We start from the raw sequence: 26,779 nt of genomic DNA on the forward strand, positions 1-26,779 counted from the left end.
GGTTTGCACGAAATATAGAGACGCAAGTTGTATAACCCTTTCTATGTTTGACAAATCGTTTATTTGTTCAATTACCAATTTTCCATAATCATTTCTATGTTACTAAGAACGTGAGAGTATTAACTACTTCTATATTATTCTTGAATTTCGATAGCAGATTTACAACCACATGCTAATAATAGGGAACTGTTACGCCCAAATGAACTGTTTCGAAATCCTGATAGCTCTACATGTCGCTCCAAAACCATAAGAATTACTGGACCAACAACAGGAACTTCATAACAATTTCAACATTTGTAGCGTGCTGTATAATCGATACAGATACTTCCGCTAATATTTCGACACCTTTTTAGTCATGCAATGCTAAATATCCTGCACAACCTCACACAAATAATAAATACCTTCCAGTTCCTTGCAATTGGAAGATGGTACCGTGACAAATCAATTTACTCGGTTGCGATTCAATATGCTTATAACCGTTGCTATGTATAGAAAACGTAAGCATTCGGTAAACCGCACGACACTAAGTCCGGACACATTTCTATAACTTTGTCAACAGATACATTAGGGTACTTCGAACTATCAGCTTTTCAGAAAACCTCTCGGACAATGGTGCTTGATTTCAAATCAGGATCACGTCGGTCCGATTATCGGCGTAGGATTACCAATCCGGAGATGGCGAGCTCGATTTTCGTTTCGGTATAGAGCACGTTTTCGGATGGGAAACATTCTCGACTGGAACGGAAATGCCAATAGAACACAAGGTAGAAAAGCAGGCATTCAAGACCCATTCGGAAGGTAGAGTCATTGAGGAAAATCTGATGAGTAATCAGCGAAAACCATATTTTTAACCGCCCTAATATGCACCCCTCGCATCACCGATCAGTAAAACTGTGTTTAACTCCAACATGCCAACATTCACGGAAGCCAAATCTAATGGTGCCAAAAAGTTTATTTCATAAAGGCATAAATGTCACACACCCACAACATCTTCTTTACTTACCTCCCTTTTCACGTCAACCAGCATAGCGATATCCTTCAAATCGTTCAAATCGCGCGTCAGCTCAGTTATTTGACAACGCAGATGCAGATTGGAGTCACGGTATTGGTCTAAATCGTTGTCCTTGTTAAGATTCTGCAAAATTGTATCACAACAGTAAAACAGAACTTTGTGGCCCTGTATGATCTATGAATATTTACGTCACGAAACGACTGGTTTAGTTGTTCTCCAAGTAACGCTACCTCCGATTCTAATGACTCAATAACTTCCTGTAAGTTGGCTACCTAAATAAATACAATTCATGTGATATACAAAATGCAGCTTTTCAAAAAAAAATCATAAGATAAATAGTTTATATATTTGCACTTACCGAAAAATTAATGTTGTTAGTGAATAAATAAATAAAAACGGCAGAACTGAATACAACAGGTCTCTAATAAACTTAACTTTATTTTAACAAGTAAAATCTCTTGAATAATACGACACTTATGGAACTAATAATAAAATAAACTATAACTAAAATTTGTAACTTAGTTCAAACTTTCATATTGGCATTGGGTTAGAAAAACACAAATCTGTTTGCATTTATTAAGTATGGCAAGAATATTCTTTAGCCGAGTTTTGTAACAGAGATTCAAACTTTCAAATAAAAATAAATTAAATTAGTTTCAATAAATATGGTACGGAAGCAACAGGAACAGGTTATAATGAGTCAACAACAGAATTAAGAATAAACCGACAAACGAAACAGGGAAACTAGGGGTCATGCATCGCACGCCAAAAGGCACTCCAGTAGGAGGTCCCACTGCTGTTATTGTTGGTGTTATTGTTATGATTATTGCTGGTGTGGTAATGATGCTGCGCTTGGTAATATTGGGTAGAGTTGGAATCAGCCGAGTGATACGAGCTGGTCAGATCGCCTCCTCCTAGCAAGGAAGAGAAACTCACAGAAGAGCTGCCGTTCCGTTTCTTTCCCCCCGGGGCCGTACGAAGATTAGAGATGGATATCAGTTGATTTTTACACTGGCGCGAAAGCAAGGGAAAGGAAAACATTATCTATTGAACACTAATTATCCAACTAATTATTTGCAAGACACATTCATTGAGCTGAGTCGATTGGCATATTACTGGAGTTCTCCGGGCCTATAGCCTATTCAGATTACGAGTTTATTGACATGATGAAGAGTATCTTGATGTCAAAATTCATTCATCTTATTTTCATTTCATTTCTTATGGCCAATTAATAATTATCATCTCAAATACCTCGTAAATGGTCGTAATCTGAATAGGCTATTAGTGTACGAGAGAGGCAAAATGGACGTAGCAGTTTTTATGAAGGGGAATAAATTTAAAGTTCCTGAACCGATGTTAGTGCAATGGGTAATGGGTCTGACCCATTAGACTGGCCCAAAATGCATGAAATCCTGAATTTCAAACCTTGCACCCTTAAATGACAGTTTGGGGGTCCCAGAAGCTCCCCTGAAAATTTCAGCTCATTCGGTCCAGTGGTTGGCGTGCGCAAATGGCTCAAAGTTTGTATGGGAAAAGTGATCCAAATGTATGGGGAAACGCAACCGTTTCAGTTTTTTGCTTCTAGGTGGCGCTGTAGTCGACGGATTCCTATTGTGGACAAAATGTAGAACCTTTTTATATAAGGAAGCGACAGGTTAAGACCGGATGTAAATCCCTTTGAAATTGGCCAAGTTATAAGCATCCAAAGTCTAGGGTTTCGAGATTGTCCCCCAGGGGTGTTTAAAATGAGAGCAACGTACCACCGACCATTGCGGCGGCGATGCAGGCGTATTCGGTGCCGTTGGAAATTGAATGCATGATTGATTATCACGCAATCTCGCGAATTTCTATCTGATTGGTAAATACTTTCCGTACTCTGTACAGTAGTGTAGCTAGAGAGGGAGGGGTGAATAAGGGGAGGAAAGGGGAGGTTTCTTTTTTAGAAGAAAAACACATCCGGGATATTGTTCGATGTTTCATCTCGCAATTTTCTGGCGTCGTTTGATCTTCTAGCTAACACGCTAAAAACCTTTACTCAAAATTGACATAAATTGAAGAACTCAAAATTTGGTCAAGTTTGGTTTATGCTATAGTTTAAAGTTCAATTTTCGAAGCGTGAATGTAAATACACGAAATAAATTAAGTACTTCTTCCATTTATTTTGTTAGCCTCAAATAAAAACATACAGCCATAATTGTCTTCTGGAACTGGTGAAAGACAGGCAAACGAAGTTTGCAAATTGATGAATGCGTGGGAACTAAGCGATCGCATCTGTGCAATGGGATTTGATACAACAGCAGCAAATACAGGAATCGAAAAAAGGCGCTTGTACCCTAATCGAGAAGCGGATTGGCAGAAATCTTTTATGGCTGGCGTGTAGGCATCATATTGCCGAAGTTTTGATGACAGCAGCTTTAGAAACACTATTTCCTTCAAAAGGCCCTTCTTCAAGTATTTTTATAAAATTCAAATCGGCATGGCCTACTATGGATCAATCCTTTGATGAATATATGCTAGACGAAAACATTATTGAGATCCTTGGTGATGAAACACAACATTTGATTGAATTTTTGAAAAACCAACTCAATATTCAACAGCAACGACAAGACTATAAAGAGTTGCTTAATTTATCTTTAGCATTTCTTGGTATGAACAGAATTAAATTTTCGCCACCAGGAGCACATAGCAATGACAGATGGATGGCGAAAGCAATATATTGTCTTAAAATATGGCTGTTTAGAGGCCAATTTGACATGACCGATGATGAAAGGCGAAAAATTCCAGTAATGTGTGCTTTTATTTTACGAGTTTACATTTGTTCTTGGTTTAAAGCTCCTTTACCCTCATCAGCAGCACGAAATGATCTAAGCCTGGCAAAAAAATTTGTAACTTTACGAGATGCTTTCCCTGATCAATCAAGAAATGTATATATGGCTACGTCTTCAAGATTTGCAAATCATCTATGGTACTTGAGTCAAGAACTAGTTTTCGACCCAGAAATATCTACTGATGAGAGAAAAGAAATGGCACACAATTTGAAAATTTTGTAAGGGTGATGAAGTAAGAAAAATAAAGTTGAAAGTATCTACGATCGATAAGTTGACTTCTTGTACGCTTTCGGATTTTGTTTCTCAAAAATACGATGATTTTTTAATTTCTGGAATATCTGAAAAATTTTCTCAAAGAAGATCCTAGTATATGGGATGAATTGGAAGAATTTGTTGAAAGTAGAAATAAAATAATTCATTTTGGTAGTGAATGACTGTGCTGAAAGAGGAGTTAAACTAGTTCAAGATTTTTGTGGAAAACTGACAAAAAATGAAGAACAGCTTCAATATCTTCTAAAAGTTGTTCAACAGCATAGGCAAAATTTTCCAGGTTGCACTCGCTTTGTTATAAAGGAAGGCCTAGCAGTTGAAATAAATAATTAATATAGGTAAAAGTGTTGTTTGTTGATAACTTTGTAGTTTTATACAGTTAATAAACTATGCTATAAACATTAAAACTGTTGTTATAACTTGGCCAATTTCAAAGGGATTTACATCCGGTCTTCACCAGCCGCTTCCTTATATAAAAAAGGTTCTACATTTTGTCCACAAGAGGAATCCGTCGACTACAGCGCCACCTAGAAGCAAAAAACTGAAACGGTTGCGTTTCCCCTTACATTTGGATCACTTTTCCCATACAAACTTTGAGCTATTTGCGCACGCCAACCACTGGACCGAATGAGCTGAAATTTTCAGGGGAGCTTCTGGGACCCCCAAACTGTCATTTAAGGGTGCAAGGTTTGAAATGCCAGACTTTTCACTTTTCCCATATAAGCTTGGGCCACTCTACTGACCCATGTGTTGATGAGTATGATATGTAGAGTCAAAAATCAAGAATCGTTTTGTCACTTTTTGATAGGTATGTATTTAGATATTTGGAAGTAAGATTAAATCCATCACGTCTAAAGACGAGGTTGAATCTACCACATTGTATTAATTCTAGTACTAACTATGATACTTATGAGTGATGGTCAAAAGCTATAATAAGCTTTTTGATGAGACATCTATTCCTTTTCAGTTTAAAAGCTGTCAGCATGTATCCCCAATCCCATAGTACTCTTCAATTAAGAATAAATAAATTTGATACTTCTACTGTGAAACCCAGTGGCGCCGGGAGTGGGTGGGACAGGTAGGACATGTCCTACGCATGAATTTGCCTGGGTGGGACAGTCAAAGCATTGTCCTACCCATGATTATGGTAAGAACATATGAAGTCATTGACTGCAAGAATCTATGTGTTATCAAATGGTGATTTCAAAGTTAATCGGAGTCTTTAGAATAATCATAGACGTTTCTGGAATTATAGAGGAATAGAGTACTGATTGTTCTTCAGGACCTAAGGCACTTCATAATCAGGATGTTTATAGCAAGGCTGTTTCGATCATTTAGTAATCTGGGCTCGATCATTTAGTAGTTTGTCAATAACTCATTCCACAGGCTAAATTCCAAGATCTGTTGTACGCTGGACTTTTAGCGTGATGGTTTTTCTACAACTCTGCCTAACAAATCACTCTTTGTATTTCACTAATAACGAAGTTAGAGTGCTGGTTGCAGTAACTTATAATAGATAATAACAAAATATCAATTATTTAGTTTTAGTTGATGCAACTAGTGCAAACAACGAACAATTAGGCAGAGTTCACTAGAAGTTCACCATACTACACATTTTGGAATTCAGCCTCTGGAATGAATTATTTACAAGCTTCTAAATGATCGAACCCAGATTACCCAAGTAACTAAAAGTTCCTTTAAAAGTACGTTTTTCGCTTAATCAGCTTGACTGAAGTGGCTATATAGCATTCTAAGCAGCCTGAATTTTAAGTCGTTCAACGAACCTGAAAGTTCCTTCACGAAGTTATAGAGCCTTCTAAGCAGCTTCTAAAAGAACTTGTGAAAAATTATTTTCCGGGTGATTAGAATTATATTTTTTTTTCTGAGTGGTGGAAGGGGAATTGTCAAAGTCAATTTTTATTTATTTATGTTTGTCTCTCTTTTTGCTCCTCCTCCTCCTGATGGTGGTATTGAACTCTATGACTCAGCGTGCAAGTCCCTGCATAATCCGATGCGCCAGCGAACATATTTGAAATGAGTGAGTAATGTCACTTACTGATTAAGTGCAAATAATCTTCTATGCCAACATGGTGAAATTTAAATTATAGTCTTTGCATCTACAGATCACAACACCTCGATAGTGTAGTGGATAGCAATTGCGGCTGTAATACGAAGTATGCGTGTTCGAATCCCACTTCATCCTTATTTTTTATGATTGCGTTAAAAATATAATATGAAAAATCCATTTTGGCCTAAACTTTTGAATAAACTTTGATAAAATGACTATGTATAAACTATTTTTCTTATTAAGTTTTGCATGAGAATTTTAGAATTTTAGAAAAACATAGAAGTCACTTAGAAGGTTCACAGTGAACTTGTTTGGAACATTTATGTTCGAAGTTCTTATGACGCTATTAGGAAACCTTTATTCTACTTTGTAGTTGCTAGAGAGCACCTTTAGAATTTCTTTAGAACTTCAAGTTGCTTAAAGTTCACATTGGAACTTTTGGGATCCAAAAGTAGCTTCAAGACTTATTTAGCCTCTTAATCAGCTAGAAAGTGCTGCCGGAACTTTATATGAACTCTTAGAAACTTCAAAGGGGATTTTATTATGCAATGACGAGCTTTTGGTTGCTTCCTGACCGCATCGTGCTTTCGTGCTGTGCGGTTCTTTCTCTCTTTGCGGAAGGAAGTTTTAATACTACCCGAAGCTATTTTAATTTCAACGGTGCTTCTTAGCGCTATTTGTACCCACTGATCCCTGTTACGATCTTTGCAAGGACCCGTGCCTTCGTTTTACGTTGGACCCGTTTGCGGAAGTAAAATTCCGACAAGCGGTGGTAATCCTTCAGGGACACCGTTCTGGGAAAAAACCTCTTAGAAGGTCACGTCTCCACGCTCAGCCATGAGCATTAATAAAAACAAGAGGAAGAGTCTCTGAATTCTCCACTTCCTTCAAAGAAACAAGGTTTCAAGACCGTCCTGCCAAAGCGCGGAAAAATAGAAGGAAGCTGGAGAATTCAGATATTCCTTCTAACTCTAATATCGGAAATAATTCTTCTCCAATCGAACTGAGCAATCAGTTCGATTTGATTAATGATGAAATTGAGCAAATCGAATCTACCTCTAGCCCAGGTGATTCGATTCATGCGAAAAAGCAAATGATTCCGCCAATTGTGGTATCTGTTGCCGAGTTTTCTGGCTTCCGGAATGAGATTTTGAGTAACCTTCAGGGGATCAAGGTTTCATTTCAGATTGCTGACTGCCGCGTTTTGCCGGGATCCTTTGACGATCGCAAACGTCTTCTTCAGTATTTAACTGAGAAGCGCCATAAATTCTTCACATACGACGACAAAACTGAGCGATGATAAATCACTGGATGAGATTAAAATTGAAATTTCTCAATTACTTGGATTTTCACCAGTCCAAGTAATTAAGATGAAAAAGAAATTCCACTCTGGTACTTCCCAAAGGGGCATTTCTCAAGAATTTTATTTAGTTCATTTTAACAAAAGTGAACTAAATAATATGAAAAGTTTGGAAAAGGCCTGTATTATGTCCCATGTCCGTGTTACATGGGAACATTTCCGCAGGCCTGGGGGAAATTTCCAAAACCCCACCCAGTGCCGTAAGTGCCAAAAGTGGGGACATGGAACCAAACATTGTCACATGGATGCTAAATGCATGATTTGTGGTGGAACCACGCCAAGGACGCATGTCCTGTGAGAGAAGATTCCAATAAATTTAAATGTGCAAATTGTGGGGGCAATCATAAATCCAATTTCTGGGAATGCCCTTCACGCAAAAAAGTTTTGAATTCCCGTGCAAAATTGATGACGGGAAATTCCAATCGGATCCCTGATTCGACGGGTAGAAATTTTTCAAACGCTCAAATTTCGAAACCAGTTACCGGTCGAGCAATTCATACCCACCACAATTCACAAACAAATTTTGCCGCTCGTCAACGGGTAGCAAGCACTTCAGTAAATTCCAATTTTTCCAATGTACCTACGTATGCAAACATCGCTGCTGGTAGACAAAATTTCTCTTCTCAAAATGAGGATTATACCCATGTCCCAACGGACAATAATGGTCATGTTGCCGATTCAGGTAGCATGACTGCTTCCGACTTTGATTTTCAACTGAACAATTGCATCACATGATTGATGCAATGTTCAAAGCAAATACCATACCAGAAGCTGTTCAGGTTGGTATAAAGTACACACACAAAATTGTTATCGGACTCCGTTTTAATGGATCTAAATAATTGTGTGAAAGTTCTAAATTGGAATGTCCGCTCTCTAAAGGGTAAGGAAGATGAATTATTCAACTTCCTAACAGTTCATAATGTGCATATTGCCATTATAACAGAAACTTATTTAAAGCCCGGACTCTCCATTAAAAGAGATCCAAACTATTTTATCTACAGAAATGATCGTCTTGACAGCGCCTGTGGTGGGGTCGCCATTGTCATTAATAGACGTATCAAACATAAATTATTTTCTTCGTTTGAAACCAAAGTTTTTGAAACCTTGGGAGTTTCTGTTGAAACAAATTTTGGTCAATTTTCCTTCATTGCAGCCTATTTGCCTTTTCAATGCAATGGGCAGCAAAAGAATTTGTTGAAAGCTGATCTTCAAATTCTGACTCGCAACAAATCAAAATTCTTCGTAATTGGTGACTTCAATGCCAAACAACGTTCATGGAATAATGCTCAAAGCAATTCCAACGGAAACATTTTATTTGAAGATTGTTCTGCGCGATATTATACTATTCAATATCCCAATGGCCCAACTTGTTTTTCATCCACTCGAAATCCTTCGACAATTGATTTGGTTTTAACGGATTCAAGTCAGCTGTGTGGCCAATTGGTAACTCATGCTGACTTTGACTCTGATCACCTTCCTGTGACATTTGAAATCTCCCAAGAAGCTATTTATAATCCAATCAGCTCTACTTTCAATTATCATAGGGCTGATTGGAATTTATATAAAACGTATATCGATAGGAATTTTGATGTTGATATTCCTCTCGATACCAAAAGTGATATTGATAATGCTCTCGTATCTTTGACAAATTTAATTGTCGAAGCCAGAGGCATTGCAATTCCTAAATGTGAAATTAAATTCAACTCCATTATTATTGACGACGATCTTCAGCTACTGATCCGTCTTAAAAATGTGAGGCGAAGGCAATACCAAAGAACTCGCGATCCCGCGTTGAAAGTTATTTGGCGAGATTTGCAAAATGAAATTAAAAAACGTTTCGCTATTCTGAGAAATACCAACTTTAAGAATAATGTCTCGAAGTTGGATCCCAGTTCGAAACCCTTTTGGAAATTAACGAAAATTCTTAAAAAACCTCAAAAGCCTATTCCAGCGCTTAAAGAGGGAAATAAAATTTTATTAACAAATGGCGAAAAGGCTCAAAAACTTGCTCAGCAGTTCGAGAGTGCCCATAATTTTAGTATAGGTCTCACTAGTCCAATTGAGGGTCAGGTTACACGAAGCTTCGAAGACATTCTCAATCAAGAGAATGTTTTCGACCCTTCGTTGGGAACTAATTTGGATGAAGTGAGATCTATTACTAGAAAATTTAAAAATATGAAAGCCCCGGGTGATGATGGTATTTTCTACATACTTATCAAAAACTTCCTGAAAGCTCTTTATCTTTTGGTTAATTTATTTAACAAATGTTTTCAATTGGCATACTTCCCAGATAAATGGAAAAACGCCAAAGTTGTTCCAATTTTGAAGCCGAACAAAAATCCAGCTGAGGCTTCTAGTTATCGCCCAATCAGTTTGCTTTCTTCAATAAGCAAACTGCTTGAAAAGATTATTTTAAATAGAATGATGGTTCATATTAATGACAATTGTATTTTGCTGATGAGCAATTTGGTTTTCGCCATGGGCATTCAACGACTCATCAGTTATTAAGAGTTACGAACTTAATTCGGCTCAACAAATCTGAAGGATATTCGACTGGAGTTGCTCTTCTTGATATAGAGAAAGCATTTGACAGTGTTTGGCATGAAGGTTTGATTGTAAAATTGATGAATTTTAATTTTCCTCTGTACATTATTAAACTGATTCAAAATTATTTATCAGATCGCTCACTGCAGGTAAACTATCAGAATTCTAAATCTGATAGATTACCTGTAAGGGCTGGTGTCCCCCAAGGCAGCATACTGGGGCCCATTTTGTATAACATTTTTACTTCTGACTTACCTGATTTACCACCAGGGTGTCCAAAATCTTTGTTTGCAGATGACACAGGTCTCTCAGCCAAAGGGCGTAGCCTTCGTGTCATTTGTAGTAGATTGCAAAAAAGTTTGGATATTTTCTCCACTTACTTGCAAAAATGGAAAATTTCCCCGAATGCTTACAAAACTCAGCTTATAATTTTCCCACATAAGCCGAGAGCTTCTTATTTGAAACCTTCTAGCAGACATATTGTCACTATGAATGGGGTTCCAATTAATTGGTCTAGCGAAGCTAAATATTTAGGACTTCTGCTAGATCAAAAATTTACTTTTAAAAATCACATTGAAGGCCTTCAAGCCAAATGTAACAAATATATTAAGTGTCTATATCCACTTATAAACAGAAAATCAAAACTTTGTCTTAAGAACAAACTTTTGATTTACAAACAAATTTTAGACCTGCCATGTTGTATGCTGTGCCAATATGGACTAGTTGCTGCAATACCAGAAAGAAGGCACTTCAGATGATTCAAAATAAAATTCTGAAAATGATTCTGAAGTTGCCTCCGTGGTATAGTACCAATGAACTTCATAGAATTTCTAATATTGAGACATTGCAACAAATGTCCAACAAAATAATTTCCAATTTTAGACAAAAATCGTTGCAATCTTCTATTGCAACGATTAACTCCTTGTACCCTTAGTACAAAATAGGTTAAGATTAGTTTAAGTTGAAAACATTGTAATTCCTACATGGTTCAATTCAACCAGAGTAAAAATTCTAACTACCATAGGCAATGGAAATGTATTAATAATAACTAAAAATTTGGATGAAGTGAGGTCTATAACTAGAAAATTTAAAAATATGAAAGCCCCAGGTGATGACGGTATTTTCTACATACTTATCAAAAAAAACTTCCTGAGAGCTCTTTATCCTTTTTGGCTAATTTATTTAACAAATGTTTTCAATTGGCATACTTCCCAGATAAATGGAAAAACGCCAAAGTTGTTCCAATTTTGAAGCCGAACAAAAATCCAGCTGAGGCTTCTAGTTATTAATCAGTTTGCTTTCTTCAATAAGCAAACTGCTTGAAAAGATTATTTTAAATAGAATGATGGTTCATATTAATGACAATTCTATTTTTGCTGATGAGCAATTTGGTTTTCGCCATGGGCATTCAACCACTCATCAGTTATTAAGAGTTACGAACTTAATTCGGCTCAACAAATCTGAAGGATATTCGACTGGAGTTGCTCTTCTTGATATAGAGAAAGCATTTGACAGTGTTTGGCATGAAGGTTTGATTGTAAAATTGATGAATTTTAATTTTCCTCTGTACATTATTAAACTGATTCAAAATTATTTATCAGATCGCTCACTGCAGGTAAACTATCAGAATTCTAAATCTGATAGATTACCTGTAAGGGCTGGAGTCCCCCAAGGCAGCATACTGGGGCCCATTTTGTATAACATTTTTACTTCTGACTTACCTGATTTACCACCAGGGTGTCAAAAATCTTTGTTTGCAGATGACACAGATCTCTCAGCCAAAGGGCGTAGCCTTCGTGTCATTTGTAGTAGATTGCAAAAAAGTTTGGATATTTTCTCCACTTACTTGCAAAAATGGAAAATTTCCCCGAATGCTTACAAAACTCAGCTTATAATTTTCCCACATAAGCCGAGAGCTTCTTATTTGAAACCTTCTAGCAGACATATTGTCACTATGAATGGGGTTCCAATTAATTGGTCTAGCAAAGTCAAATATTTAGGACTGCTAAATCAAAAATTAAATTTTAAAAGGCATTCAAGCCAAATGTACTAAATATATTAAGTGTCCATATCCACTTATAAACAGAAAATCAAAACTTTGTCTTAAAAACAAACTTTTGATTTACAAACAAATTTTAGACCTGCCATGTTGTATGCTGTGCCAATATGGACTAGTTGCTGCAATACCAGAAAGAAGGCACTTCAGATGATTCAAAATAAAATTCTGAAAATGATTCTGAAGTTGCCTCCGTGGTATAGTACCAATGAACTTCATAGAATTTCTAATATTGAGACATTGCAACAAATGTCCAACAAAAATAATTTCCAATTTTAGACAAAAATCGTTGCAATCTTCTATTGCAACGATTAACTCCTTGTACCCTTAGTATAAAATAGGTTAAGATTAGTTTAAGTTGAAAACATTGTAATTCCTACATGGTTCTATTCAACCACAGGAAAAATTCTAACTACCAGAGGCAATTGAAATGTATTAATAATAACTAAAAATTTGGATGAAGTGAGAACTATTACTAGAAAATTTAAAAATATGAAAGCACCAGTTGATGATGGTATTTTCTACATAGTTATCAAAAAACTTCCTGAGAGCTCTTTATCTTTTTTGGTTAATTTATTTAACAAATGTTTTCAATTGGCATACTTCCCAGATAAATGGAAAAACGCCAAAGTTGTTCCAATTTTGAAGCCGAACAAAAATTTAGCTGAGGCTTCTAGTTATCGCCCAATTCAATCAGTTTGCTTTCTTCAATAAGCAAACTGTTTGAAAAGATTATTTTAAATAGAATGATGGTTCATATTAATGACAATTCTATTTTTTGCTGATGAGCAATTTGGTTTTCGCCATGGGCATTCAACCACTCATCAGTTATTAAGAGTTACGAACTTAATTCGGCTCAACAAATCTGAAGGATATTCGACTGGAGTTGCTCTTCTTGATATAGAGAAAGCATTTGACAGTGTTTGGCATGAAGGTTTGATTGTAAAATTGATGAATTTTAATTTTCCTCTGTACATTATTAAACTGATTCAAAATTATTTATCAGATCGCTCACTGCAGGTAAACTATCAGAATTCTAAATCTGATAGATTACCTGTAAGGGCTGAGTCCCCAAGGCAGCATACTGGGGCCCATTTTGTATAACATTTTACTTCTGACTTACCTGATTTACCACCAGGGTGTCAAAAATCTTTGTTTGCAGATGACACAGATCTCTCAGCCAAAGGGCGTAGCCTTCGTGTCATTGTAGTAGATTGCAAAAAAGTTTGGATATTTTCTCCACTTATTTGAAAAAATAGTAAATTTCTCCGAATGCTTTCAAGACTCAGTTTATAGTTTTCCCACATAAGCCGAGAGCTTCTTATTTGAAACCTTGTAGCATACATATTGTCACTATGAATGGGGTTCCATTTAATTGGTCTAGCGAAGCTAAGTATTTAGGATTTCTGCTAGATCACAAATTATCTTTCAAAAAACAAGCATTCAAGTCAATTGTAACAAATATATTAAGTGTCTATCACTTACAAACCGAAAATCAAAATTTTGTCTTAAGAACAAACTTTTGATTTACAAACAAATTTTAGACCTGCCATGTTGTATGCTGTGCCAATATGGACTAGTTGCTGCAATACCAGAAAGAAGGCACTTCAGATGATTCAAAATAAAATTCTGAAAATGATTCTGAAGTTGCCTCCGTGGTATAGTACCAATGAACTTCATAGAATTTCTAATATTGAGACATTGCAACAAATGTCCAACAAAATAATTTCAATTTTAGATAAAAATCGTTGCAATCTTCTATTGCAACGATTAACTCCTGTACCCTTAGTATAAAATAGGTTAAGATTAGTTTAAGTTTAAAACATTGTAATTCCTACATGGTTCAATTCAACCAGAGGAAAAAAATCTAACTGCCAGAGGCAATTGAAATGTATTAATAATTACTAAAAATATGACATAGCAAATAAGGATGATAGTGTTAAGAACACCTAGTCTAAGAGATGAATGGATGTATTAGATAATTAGCTAATAAAATTAGTTTAAAAAAAAAAGCTTTTGGTTGCTTACTAAATGATCAAAAATATCTTTGGTCTAAAAGTTTTCCAGGGGTAAAAGAATAGTTGTTTAAATCAACAAATTTTGAAAGTAATGATAAATAAAGTTCGTTCAAATGGATTATTAGAATCCCACGAAAAAAAAGTGCTGCTCCGTTATGAACTTTGAGTTCCCATCAGGGTTTGCAGAAATCGCTCTCAATAGATAACGAACAACGATAAAAGAAAGGCAAAAACTCGAATCCCGAAAATCCGAATCATAACAAGGCATGATAACAAATTTATCAAACTTGTACACAAGTGCGAAAAAACAGAATCGGATACGCAGCCCCCACAGAAAAATGGTGATTCTCGCTTTGTTTTCGCTCCTTTCGTGTTGTTTATTGCACAGCTGTGTAGAACAAGTTGAAATGCATCATCAGAGCTAGTGCTCCCCGGATTTGAAGCTTTCTAAAAGAAATTTATCATGGGGTATAGCATCCCGAATCAGTGACAGCTTGCGAAAAAAATCGCTCGCGGTATGCTACATATCGTGTATGTATACAGAGATGATAAGTGAGAGATTTGTTCTTTCTCTTTAGGATTCAATCCCTGGCTCCCATAAAGATTCTTAGACAATCATTCGATTTCTTGGATGTTTGCTTTCAATCGGTAGATCCATAGCCATTTCTGAATGTTAATAAAAAAAATCAAATAAATTGATTGAACCCATTGAATATTTATACAAATTTCTGTGATCCATGACCTCTACCTTCGATAATCGTATGAATTCAATAATGTATGTCATGCTTCTAAGCAATCCTTACACAATCTTGCAAAAACAATATTTGTCCTACTGCCTTTAAGCAGGAGGTCTTCCTTAATCTGTTTGTCTTAATTCTTTCTGTGTTTCACGTTATACCGAAACGATTCCTACTGTTAAACCTTTCACACTAACAGGTCCAAAACCTCCCGTGGCACCTAGGAGAGGTCGTAGAGTTCTCTGCACCTCTGTGGTAACGGATGCAGTTCTCTGTGGAAAGGGATAGAAGTGAGGCTACTATCATACAAAAGTCTAGGCTTGTAATACCTACGAATTTGTTCAAATCAATTTAAGTTAATGCTTATACCAGAAATCGACCCATATCGACATTTCCAATTTGTCCTACCCATGACTCGGAACGTGGATGCGCCTCTGGTGACCCCAACTAATCTGAGCAGTGTGTGAGGATGAAATTCAGAATTCAGATCTCTGAATGAAAACGAATTCAAGCAAAAAATTAGAACATCTCACCTTACCCAAGCAGCACAATTCACGTTGATTTGGTTGATATAACTCATATATGACCAAATTTAGTCTTATATGAGTATAGTAGACTGATTTACAACATGTGTGTTGCTCGTGTACCCTTGGAGATGTCGCAACTAAATAAGGAGCGCGCTTATTTTTTGAAGACACTACACGTGTTTTTAACCATCTGTGGGCGGGTATCTCGCGGGGAGGGGTTTCCGTGAAAAAGGGTACAAAAACAGTGATTTTTATATGCTTATTTTGCTTTTATCTAAAAATCCTACCCATTTTGAGCTACAGCTTTTAACCTTTCCGTCCCCGACGTCTGTTTTTAAGGACTTTCAAAAATCTAAACTGCTGTAAAAATCACATTTCTTGACCGATTATATCGCAACAAGTTGCATTCCATCCGGATGGATCCCAATTTTTATTTAAACTTGTTTCGGTGTTATCCACAGTACGGTTTCAGAATTATTCCAGATTCCGTTGGGGTCAGTTGTCTCCAGAATAAGTGGCCATTTACAATTTTAAGTCAAAACAGGTCGTGCGACACCTCAAACTTCATGATTCCACAAAGCAATGATGCGAATGATATTTTTGGGGTTCCTGGCCCACTTGGACTCAATCTGGCCACATCGGTCACAATCCGGGGGCCCTACGGAATGGTCATTTTCTAAATTGATTCAAAATAGGTCGTGCGACACCTCAAACTTCATGATTTTACAAAGCAATGATGGGAATGATATTTTTAGGGTTCCTGACCCACTCGGATTCAATCCGGCCACCGGTCCCAATCCGGGGACCAAAGGAATGACCATTTTCTAGATTTATTCAAAATAGGTCGTGCGACACCTCAAACTTCATGATTTTTCAAAGCAATGATGAGAATGATATTTTTATGGTTCCTGGCCCACTCGGATCTATTCCGGCCACAATCCGGAGGACCTACGGAATGGCCATTTTCTAAATTGATTCAAAATAGGTCGTGCGACACCTCAAACTTCATCATTTTACAAAGCAATGATGGGAATGATATTTTTATGGTTCCTGGCCCACTCGGATTCAATCCGGCTACATCGGTCCCAATCCGGGGACCTACGGAATGGCCATTTTCTAAATTGATTCAAAATAGGTCGTGCGACACCTCAAACTTCTTGATTTTACAAAGCAATGATGGGAATGATGTTTTTGGGGCCCCTGGCCCACTCGGATTCAATCCGGCCACATCGGTCACAATCCGGAAACCAACGGAATGGCCATATTCAAAATTGATTCAAAATAGGTCGTGCGACACCTCAAACTTCATGATTTTCCAAGCAATGATGGAAATGATATTTTTAGGGTTCCTGGCCCACTCGGATTCAATCTAGCCACATCGGTCGCAATCCGGGGACCTACGAGATGGTCATTTTCTAAATTAATTCAAAATAGGTCATGAGACACCTCAAACTTCATAATTTTACAAAGCAATGATGGGAATGATACAAGGGCTTAGCCAGAGTGGGCAGGTTGGGGCAAAACAACTCGAAAAGTTTCGGGCGCAAGAATTCTCTCCTTCTAGAAGCTCCCCTGGGAACTTCTAAATTCCTCCGGAAAGTAATCCACAAGTTACTCTGAAAATCGTTCGAAAATCTTTCTCATGTAATTTAATTTCTCCTTATCTAGAAACCCCTAACTAAATTAGTTTTTTAGGAAATTCATGAGGAAATTCCTTGAAGATTTATTTTCTTCTCCAATTTTTCCTTCTAGACATTTCTTTTGCTATTCTTCCAGAAAAATCTCCTGCATTTATATACATTCGGGAGTTCCTTCAATAATACAAACGGAATTTCCTTCCAAAATTTCGCTAGAAGTTTCTTCAGAAATTTATGACGGAAATCCTCCGATTTCGCTCCACAATTTCACTTGTAAATCTATAAGAAATTCCTTCGGAAATTCATCTAGGTACTTCCCCGGGCATTCCTCCAGAATTATTATTATTATTTATTCAGACTAAGGCCGAAGTGGCCTGTGCGGTATATAAGAGTCTTCTCCATTCGGCTCGGTCCATGGCTACACGTCGCCAACCACGCAGTCTGCGGAGGGTCCGCAAGTCATCTTCCACCTGATCGATCCACCTTGCCCGCTGCGCACCTCGCCTTCTTGTGCCCGTCGGATCGTTGTCGAGAACCATTTTCACGAGAACCGGCCCACCGCGGTCGTCCGATTTCCGCGGTGTGAACGATGGATGGTTCTCCCAACAGCTGATGCAACTCGTAGTTCATTCCACGTACCGTCCGCCATCTGCACCCCACCATAGATGGTACGCAGCACTTTCCTTTCGAAAACTCCGAGTGCGCGTTGGTCCTCCACGAGCACCGTCCAGGTCTCGTGTTCGTAGAGGACTACCGGTCTAATGAGCGTTTGGTAGATTGTCAGTTTGGTACGGCGGCGAACTCTATTCGATCGGAGCGTCTTGGGGAGTCCAAAGTATGTACGATTTCCAGCCACTATGCGTCTCCAAATTTCTCTGCTGGTATCATTTTCGTCAGTCACCGTGAGCCCAAGTACACAAATTCTTCTACCACCTCGATTTCGTCACCACCGATGTCAACTCGCGGTGGGTGGCTCACATTGTCTTCTCTTGAACCTCTTCCTATTATGTACTTCGTGTTCGACGTGTTGATGACTAGTCCGATCCGCTTGGCTTCCCTCTTCAGTCTGATGTAGGCTTCATCCATCTTCTCAAAGTTACGTGAAATAATATCTATGTCGTCGGCGAAGCCAAATAGCTGGACGGACTTATTGAAAATTGTACCACTCCTCCAGGAACTCTTGCTTTAATTCCTCCAGGATAACTTTCTGGAGTTTTTCCGGTAATACCTCCATAAATTTAATAGTGAAATCCTCTAGGATTTCATTCTGGAATTCTTTCCGCTATTACTTCAGAATATCCTTCATGAGATCATCTAAAAATTTCTTTAGAAATTTATCCAGGAATTCGTCCATATATTTCCTCGGAAATTCTCCCAGGTATTTTCCCGGGAATTGCTTCCGGTACTTCTCCAGGAATTCCTGCAGGAATTTCTCACGAAATTTTTCCGCGGAATTGTCCTGGATCATGGACTTCACTAGAAAATCACTCCAGAATTTCATTCGGGTATTAATTTGAGAGTTCCTCCAAGATATCTTTCAAGAGTTCTTCCAAGATTTTCTTCAGAACAATCTCCGGGAATTCATCCGGTAATTTCTTCAGCATTTCATCTGGAAATTTCTGCAATAATTTCTCCTGGTATTTTTCCGGGAATTTCTTCAGATATTTATCCAGAAATTCCTTCATGAACTACTCCAAGAATTAGTACAGGACTTCCTTGTGAGAATTCTTCCGGAAGTGCTTGTGGGACCTCCTCCAGGAGTTTTTCCAAGAGTTCCTCCGGGAATCCCTCCATGATCTTCACAGGGAAATCCAGGAGGATATATGGCAAGAATTTCACGGGAAATGGGATTTCGGAAGTTCCTCTAGAAATTCAATCCGGGTATTCCAACGACTATTCCTCTGAAAATTTACCCGGGAGTTCCAGCAGTAGCTCCTCCGGGAATTCAATCAGGCTTTTTTTTTAGAATTTATCTACAAAATCCTCCAGAAGTTCCTCGGAGAATTTCTCTGGGAGATCTTTTGAGAACTCTTCCAAGAGTTCCTCCTGGAATTCTTACGGAAGTTCATTTGGGAGTTCATCCAAGAGTTCTCTTAGTTACTCTAGAAATTCTTCCTGTAGTTCTTTGGGAAATTCCTCCAGAAGTTCCACCGGAAGTTCCTCCGAAAAATCCTCTGATAATTTCTCTGGAAATTCCTCCAGAAACTCCTCCAGGAGCTCCTCCGGAAATTACTCCAGGAGTTCCTTCTTAGAGGAACACTCGGGGGAACTGCCGTAGAAACCTGCGGAGGAATGCTCATAGAAACTGGCGGTGGATCTCCCGGAGGAGTTCTCGCAGTAACTGCCGAAAGAGCTCCCGTAAGAGCTCCCGGAGGAATTTCAGGAGGAACTCCTAGCAGAATTCCTAGAGGGACTCCCAGAGAAACTATTGGAAGAACTTTGGGAGGAATTTCCAGCTAAATTTCTGAAGAAGGACTAAATGATTTCCTGGAAGAGCTACTGGTGGAAGTTCCACCGTGGAACTCCCGGAGGAATTCTTGAAATAACTTCCGGAGGAATTTCTGAAAAAACTCCCGGGAGAATTTCCAAATGAACCCCCGGAGGAACTGCCAGTGAAACTACCAGAAGAATGATCGAAAAAAATCTTGGATAATTCATCTTATACACAAATCTCGTCTAGCTGAAACCTTTCTAGGGGTATGTAGCTGAGCTGAATCATCATCATCATCGGAGGACCTCCCGGAGGTTACAATCCGGAGATTGTGGCCGGAATGGATCCGAGTGTGCCAGGAACCATAAAAATATCATTCCCATCATTGCTTTGTAAAATCATGAAGTTTGAGGTGTCGCACGACCTATTTTGAATCAATTTAGAAAATGGCCATTCCGTAGGTCCTCCGGATTGTGGCCGGAATGGATCCGAGTGGGCCAGGAACCATAAAAATATCATTCCCATCATTGCTTTGGAAAATCATGAAGTTTGAGTTGTCGCACGACCTATTTTGAATCAATTTAGAAAATGGCCATTCTGTAGGTCCTCCGGATTGTGGCCGGAATGGATCCGAGTGGGCCAGGAACCATAAAAATATCATACCCATCATTGCTTTGAAAAATCATGAAGTTTGAGGTGTCGCACGACCTATTTTGAATCAATTTAGAAAATGGCCATTCCGTAGGTCCTCCGGATTGTGGCCTGAATGGATTCGAGTGGGCGCGGAAGCCTAAAAATATCATTCTTATCATTGCTTTGTGAAATCATGAAGTTTGAGGTGTCGCACGGCCTATTTCCAATCAATTTAGAAAATGGCCATTCCGTAGGTCCTCCGGATTGGGGCCGGAATGGATCCGAGTGGGCCAGGAACCCTATAAATATCATTCTCATCATTGCTTTGTAAAATCATGAAGTTTGAGGTGTCGCACGACCTATTTTGAATCAATCTAGAAAATGGCCATTCCGTAGGTCCTCTGGATTGTGGCCGGAATGGATCCGAGTGGGCCAGGAACCATAAAAATGTCATACCCATCATTGCTTTGAAAAATCATGAAGTTTGAGGTGTCGCACGACCTATTTTGAATCAATTTAGAAAATGGCCATTCCGTTGGTCCCCGGATTGGGACCGATGTGGCCAGATTGAGTCCGAGTGGGCCAGGAACCCCAAAAATATCATTTGCATCATTGCTTTGTGGAATCATGAAGTTTGAGGTGTTGCACGACCTGTTTTGACTTAAATTTGTAAATGGCTACTTATTCCGGGGACAACTGACCCCAACGGAATCTGGAATAATTCTGGAACCGTACTGTGGATAGCCTCGAAACTGGTATGAATCAAAAATTGGGATCCATCCGGATGGAATGCAACTTGTTGCGAAAGAATCGGTCAAGAAATGCGATTTTTACAGCAGTTTAGATTTTTGAAAGCCCTTAAAAACAGACGTTGGGGACGGAAAGTTTAAAAAGATTATGCAAGCAGGCGATTATGCAAATCTCTCAACTTCATCGGGAGCACACGCATACTCGCCGATGTGCTCAAGGACCGTGGATTCGGCATCGTAGCGCTGCAGGAGGTTTGTTGGAAGGGATCAATGGTGCGAGCGTTTAGAGGTAATCATACCATCTATCAGAGCTGCGGCAACACACACGAGCTGGGAACAGCTTTCATAGTGATGGGCGATATGCAAAGGCGCGTGATCGGGTGGTGGCCGATCAATGAAAGAATGTGCAAGTTGAGGATCAAAGGCCGGTTCTTCAACTTCAGCATAATCAACGTCCATAGCCCACACTCCGGAAGCACTGATGATGATAAGGACGCATTCTACGCGCAGCTGGAACGTGAGTACGACAGCTGCCCAAGCCACGACGTCAAAATCATCATAGGAGATTTGAACGCTCAGGTTGGCCAAGAGGAGGAGTTTAGACCGACTATTGGAAAGTTCAGCGCTCACCGGCTGACGAACGAAAACGGCCTACGACTAATTGATTTCGCCGCCTCCAAGAATATGGCCATTCGCAGCACCTACTTCCAACACAGCCTCCCGTATCGGTACACCTGGAGATCACCACTGCAGACTGAATCACAAATCGACCACGTTCTGATTGATGGACGGCACTTCTCCGACATTATCGACGTCAGGACATATCGTGGCGCTAACATCGACTCTGACCACTATCTGGTGATGGTTAAACTGCGCCCAAAACTATCCGTCATCAACAATGTTCGGTACCGACGACCGCCGCGGTACGACCTAGAGCGACTGAAGCAACCTGAAGTCGCCACTGCATACGCGCAGCATCTCGAGGCAGCGTTGCCGGAAGAGGGTGAGATCGATGGGGCCCTCTTGAGGGCTGCTGGAATATAGTCAAAGCAGCCATTAACGACGCAGCGGAGAACAACGTCGGGTATATGGGTCGAAGTCGACGGAACGATTGGTTCGACGAAGAGTGCAGACAGATTCTGGAGGAGAAGGACGCAGCGCGGGCGGTCGCGCTGCAGCAAGGTACCCAGCAGAACGTGGAACGTTATAGACGGAAGCGGAGACAACAGACCCGCCTTTTTCAGGAGAAGAAACGCCGCCTGGAAGAAGCGGAGTGCGAGGAGATGGAACAGCTGTGCCGTTCTCAAGATACACGCAAGTTCTATCAGAAGCTCAACGCATTCCGCAAAGGCTTCGTGCCGCGAGCCGAAATGTGCCGGGATAAGGATGGGAGCATCTTGACGGACGAACGTGTGGTGATCGAAAGGTGGAAGCAGCACTACGAGGAACATCTGAATGGCGCTGAGAGTACAGGCAGTGAAAGTCAAGGCAGCGGAGGAGATGACTACGTCAGTTCAGCGGACGATGGAAGTCAACCAGCCCCCACCTTGAGGAAGTTAAGGATGCCATTCAACAGCTAAAGACCAATAAAGCAGCTGGTAAGGATGGTATCGGGCTGAGCTCATCAAGATGGGCCCGGAAAAGCTGGCCACTTGCCTGCACAAACTGATAGTCAGAATCTGGGAAACCGAACAGCTACCGGAGGAGTGGAAGGAAGGGGTTATATGCCCCATCTACAAGAAAGGCGACAAACTGGAGTGTGAGAACTTTCGAGCGATCACCATCCTTAATGCCGCCTACAAAGTGATATCCCAGATCATCTTCCGTCGTCTGTCACCATTAGTGAACGAGTTCGTGGGAAGTTATCAAGCCGGCTTCGTTGACGGCCGCTCGACAACGGACCAGATCTTTACTGTACGGCAAATCCTTCAAAAATGCCGTGAATACCAGGTCCCAACGCACCATCTGTTCGTTGATTTCAAGGCGGCATACGACAGTATAGACCGCGTAGAGCTATGGAAAATTATGGACGAGAATAGCTTCCCTGGTAAGCTTACCAGACTGATCAAAGCAACGGTGGATGGTGTGCAAAACTGTGGCAGAAGATTTCGGGCGAACACTCCAGTACGTTCGAATCGCGACGGGACTAAGACAAGGTGACGGACTTTCGTGCCTGTTGTTCAACATTGCGCTAGAAGGTGTCATGCGGAGAGCCGGGTGTAACAGCCGGGGTACGATTTTCAACAGATCCAGTCAATTTATTTGCTTCGCGGATGACATGGACATTGTCGGCCGAACATTTGCAAAGGTGGCAGAACTGTACACCCGCCTGAAACGTGAAGCAACAAAAGTTGGACTGGTGGTGAATGCGTCAAAGACAAAGTACATGCTTGTGGGCGGAACCGAGCGCGACAGGGCCCGCCTGGGAAGCAGTGTTACGATAGACGGGGATACCTTCGAGGTGGTCGAGGAATTCGTCTACCTCGGATCCTTGCTAACGGCTGACAACAACGTTAGTCGTGAAATACGAAGGCGCATCATCTGTGGAAGTCGGGCCTACTACGGGCTCCAGAAGAAACTGCGGTCGAAAAAGATTCGCCACCGCACCAAATGTGTCATGTACAAGACGTTAATAAGACCGGTAGTCCTCTACGGACATGAAACATGGACAATGCTCGAGGAGGACTTGCAAGCACTCGGAGTATTCGAGACAGGACCATCTTTGGCGGTGTGCAAGAAGACGGTGTGTGGCGGCGAAGAATGAACCATGAGCTCGCCCAACTCTACGGCGAACCCAGTATCCAGAAGGTAGCTAAAGCCGGAAGGGTACGATGGGCAGGACATGTTGCAAGAATGCTGGACAGCAACCCTGCAAAGATGGTGTTCGCTTCCGATCCGGCAGGTACGAGACGGCGTGGAGCGCAGCGAGCGAGATGGGCAGACCAGGTGCAGAACGACTTGGCGAGCGTGGGGCGTATCCGAGGATGGAGAGATGCGGCCTCGAACCGTGTATTGTGGCGTCAAATTGTTGATTCAGTGTTATCTGTTTAGATGTTAACTAAATAAATGAAATGAATGCAAGCAGGCGTGTACTGTGACATAAGGCATTGATTAGTTTTGAACTTGTCCGCTACGTGGTGGCATATATGAAATCATAAATTTAGACTAACTCAAGATATTCCGATATATGGTATTTCCTCATTGTAAATATTCCTATTGCACAAATTTTATATTTGTAAAAAATATGTCTTTGGCAAAGTTCATCTGGTGAGAATGGACTGTCTTATGACGAAAAAAAAACTAGGAATTTTACAATTGGGCGGCGCTAGTGTGCTTACAATGTTCTTGCATGTGTGAAATATTGCTCTAGCTTGAGATTCTTTGTATGTACATACACCTAAGTTGTATTCGGCAAAAATGTTCAGGATGTCCAGGACTGCAAAGTGGTGCTCAGTGTAATTAGTATTTCTTCCAAGAGGTGCCATTTGCACCTAACAGACAGATCTCGGCGAGTTTTACCAAACTACCAAAAATTAGGAGAATCGGTTGAAAACAAAAAAAATGGCAGCCTTTCAAAGTGGCCTGGGTTTATATTGACTCCAGAGCATAGACAAATGGTTAAATATTCCAGTGTGCATTTCGTTTTCTGAAGGAAGTACCACACTCGACAACGGACCAGCAGCATGCACCATTGCATTGGCACTGCCTAACACTTTTTCTCATGAAAAGTTTTGCCAAAGAGGTGGGAATCGAACCCACACAATGTGATTGAATGCTTTTCTACATTAACCAAACGGTCACACACAAATGGCTCATGAATTGATGTCTACTTCCTGGGAAAAGTTTTGGTGAAATTATACAACCAGTACTGCAAAAGGTCGTGATCGTCATTAGACAGAGAGCAAATCGCTTTTTTCTATCTCAGGCCACCAAATGAAAGTATCGTAGGTTCTTTGATTAATTTCGCATGAAAAGGAGTTATGAAAGGATGTTGTGCTTTGTTTTAAAATTAAAATTTGTTCCATTGTAAAAGTAATCGAATATAAGTCCCATCGTAATGATTAGAAAAAAAGCAAGTTAAGCGTGCACGTGTACGTGGCCTGCGATGGTATTGTTAGCAGAGGTGGGTGGTTTCAATAAATATTCCCGAAGCTGATCTTCGAAATGTGTTGTATGGTATTATAAAAGTCCACCAAAATGTAAACGCATAATGTTACCTACAATTGCTCGTAGTCTAATGTATGCATAGCTTGAGATCGCTTAATTGTTAAAAATTAATATCTTCTTCTTCTATGACTCTACATTCCAACTGGAATTTGATCTGCTTTTCAACTTTGTATTCTATTAGCATTTATTCAGTTTCCTCAGAAAGCTTTCGAGTAGCATATGATTTGAGCCGAAAAGCCAACAATGGTGAACGGAGAAAAGGAGATTCAATTTTTCTATTACTAATTTAATTCATTGAGTAAAGTAGAACTCATTACATTTCATTACCAAAAACATGTCAATGCTATACGGAAAACCATTAGAAATCTACAAATTTTCATCTAACTAAAACAAAAATCGCATTACCGGCTACACATCTGACTTTAAGCCGTTTGCTCAAAGCTAGTAACATCAACGGATTGGATTAGATTTGTTAGCCAGAGTAGTTCTGCTATGCGATATATTGAAAACCTAGCAAGAATATAAATTTTAAAATAACTTGAAGTCAGATTTTCTAATTAAACAATATAAAGTGAACGGCCTAAAAACCAAAGCAAAACACTCCGCATGGTAGTTAAGGGCGCCAAACAAAGGACTTAAAAACCATTATGGTGCAAATGGTTCATGAGACGTTCACTCAAAATAGCAATAAATGTGTTTCTTAAGAAATATCAAGAACGGAGTTTCACCTAGCATGAAGAATCATTTACAAGGCATTGGTTTATCCAAGAAAATCGAAAATCATGGTTTTGGTATATAAGCCGTAATCATATGTTACGCGAGATTTTGATTCTCCAACATGACCATATATAAAAATGAAATGGGTTCTGTTCGTATCCGCTAATATATAATATTTACTTATGCAATATATAATATTTACTCATGCAAGTAAAGTTGAGTAAATCGTGAAAAACTGAAATTAGGATCTGTATGGAAATTTCGCATTCTTTCGCTGGATCTCCAGTTAGCCTTGCAAGCAAAGTCGTAGGAATGCCAATCCGGAGATGGCGAGTTTGATTCTCGGTCTGATCTAGGATGGGAAACATTCTCGAGTCCCCAGGCATAGTGTATCCATTGTACTTGCCATACAAGATACATACTCAATACTCATACAATGGCAGGCATAGAAAAGCTGTCAATTAATAGAAAGTCAAAAAGAATGCCAAGTTCCTGTTGGAAAGTAGAGCCATTGAAGAAGAAGAAGAAGAAGATACATGAGAACTACATCCTAAAAATATATTGTAATAAAAACATTTGGCATATATAACGCCTGGCACTAACGGCAACGAAAAATCCAAACATCTCTTCGACATACTCTTCACACAAATGTGTCACATATAAAGTAAAAATTATCCCACTCCCTGAGCCGGCTAGAAGTGGAAATGCAGCGCCACCAGTAGAATAGAAAAAAAAAACAAGAAAAACAAACATACACTTACCTCTTCCTCTAAGCTTGCCTTTTCGTCACCTAACCGCCGAATACTCTCCTTGTATTTCTGCAGCTGTTGCACCGACATCACCCATCGATCCACCGGCGTCAAATGAGGGCCGCGTCGTCGACCCGAGAATAATGAAAATTAGTGGAGGATAAATTTTAAAAAACACACTACTGTTTTATTGGTGCGCCAATAGGTCTGGCAATCACTCAACGAAATGGTTCACTGGATAATTAAAACATAAACAGAATAGATATTCAACAGCTT

General features: G+C 39.6%; 1 protein-coding gene across 5 annotated transcripts in view; it reads right to left on the reverse strand.

Annotated features, from left to right (window-relative positions):
• The window catches only part of LOC134213018 (myosin-9-like), a 77,055-nt gene that overhangs the window by 24,295 nt on the left and 25,981 nt on the right, over nucleotides 1-26,779 (reverse strand). For 3 of the 5 annotated variants that reach the window (XM_062691471.1, XM_062691466.1, XM_062691468.1), the window contains 4 exons: nucleotides 26,516-26,578; nucleotides 1,949-2,023; nucleotides 1,201-1,284; nucleotides 1,004-1,135 (listed from right to left, as the gene is read on the reverse strand). In XM_062691471.1, the coding sequence (XP_062547455.1) occupies nucleotides 1,004-1,135; nucleotides 1,201-1,284; nucleotides 1,949-2,023; nucleotides 26,516-26,578 (354 nt within the window). The remainder of the gene's footprint in view (nucleotides 1-1,003; nucleotides 1,136-1,200; nucleotides 1,285-1,948; nucleotides 2,024-26,515; nucleotides 26,579-26,779) is intronic. The other 2 variants (XM_062691467.1, XM_062691470.1) reach the window with 2 other exon arrangements.

The sequence above is a fragment of the Armigeres subalbatus genome, chromosome 2, assembly GCF_024139115.2.
Source record: "Armigeres subalbatus isolate Guangzhou_Male chromosome 2, GZ_Asu_2, whole genome shotgun sequence".
In the NCBI taxonomy this organism is placed as follows: Eukaryota; Metazoa; Arthropoda; class Insecta; order Diptera; family Culicidae; genus Armigeres; species Armigeres subalbatus.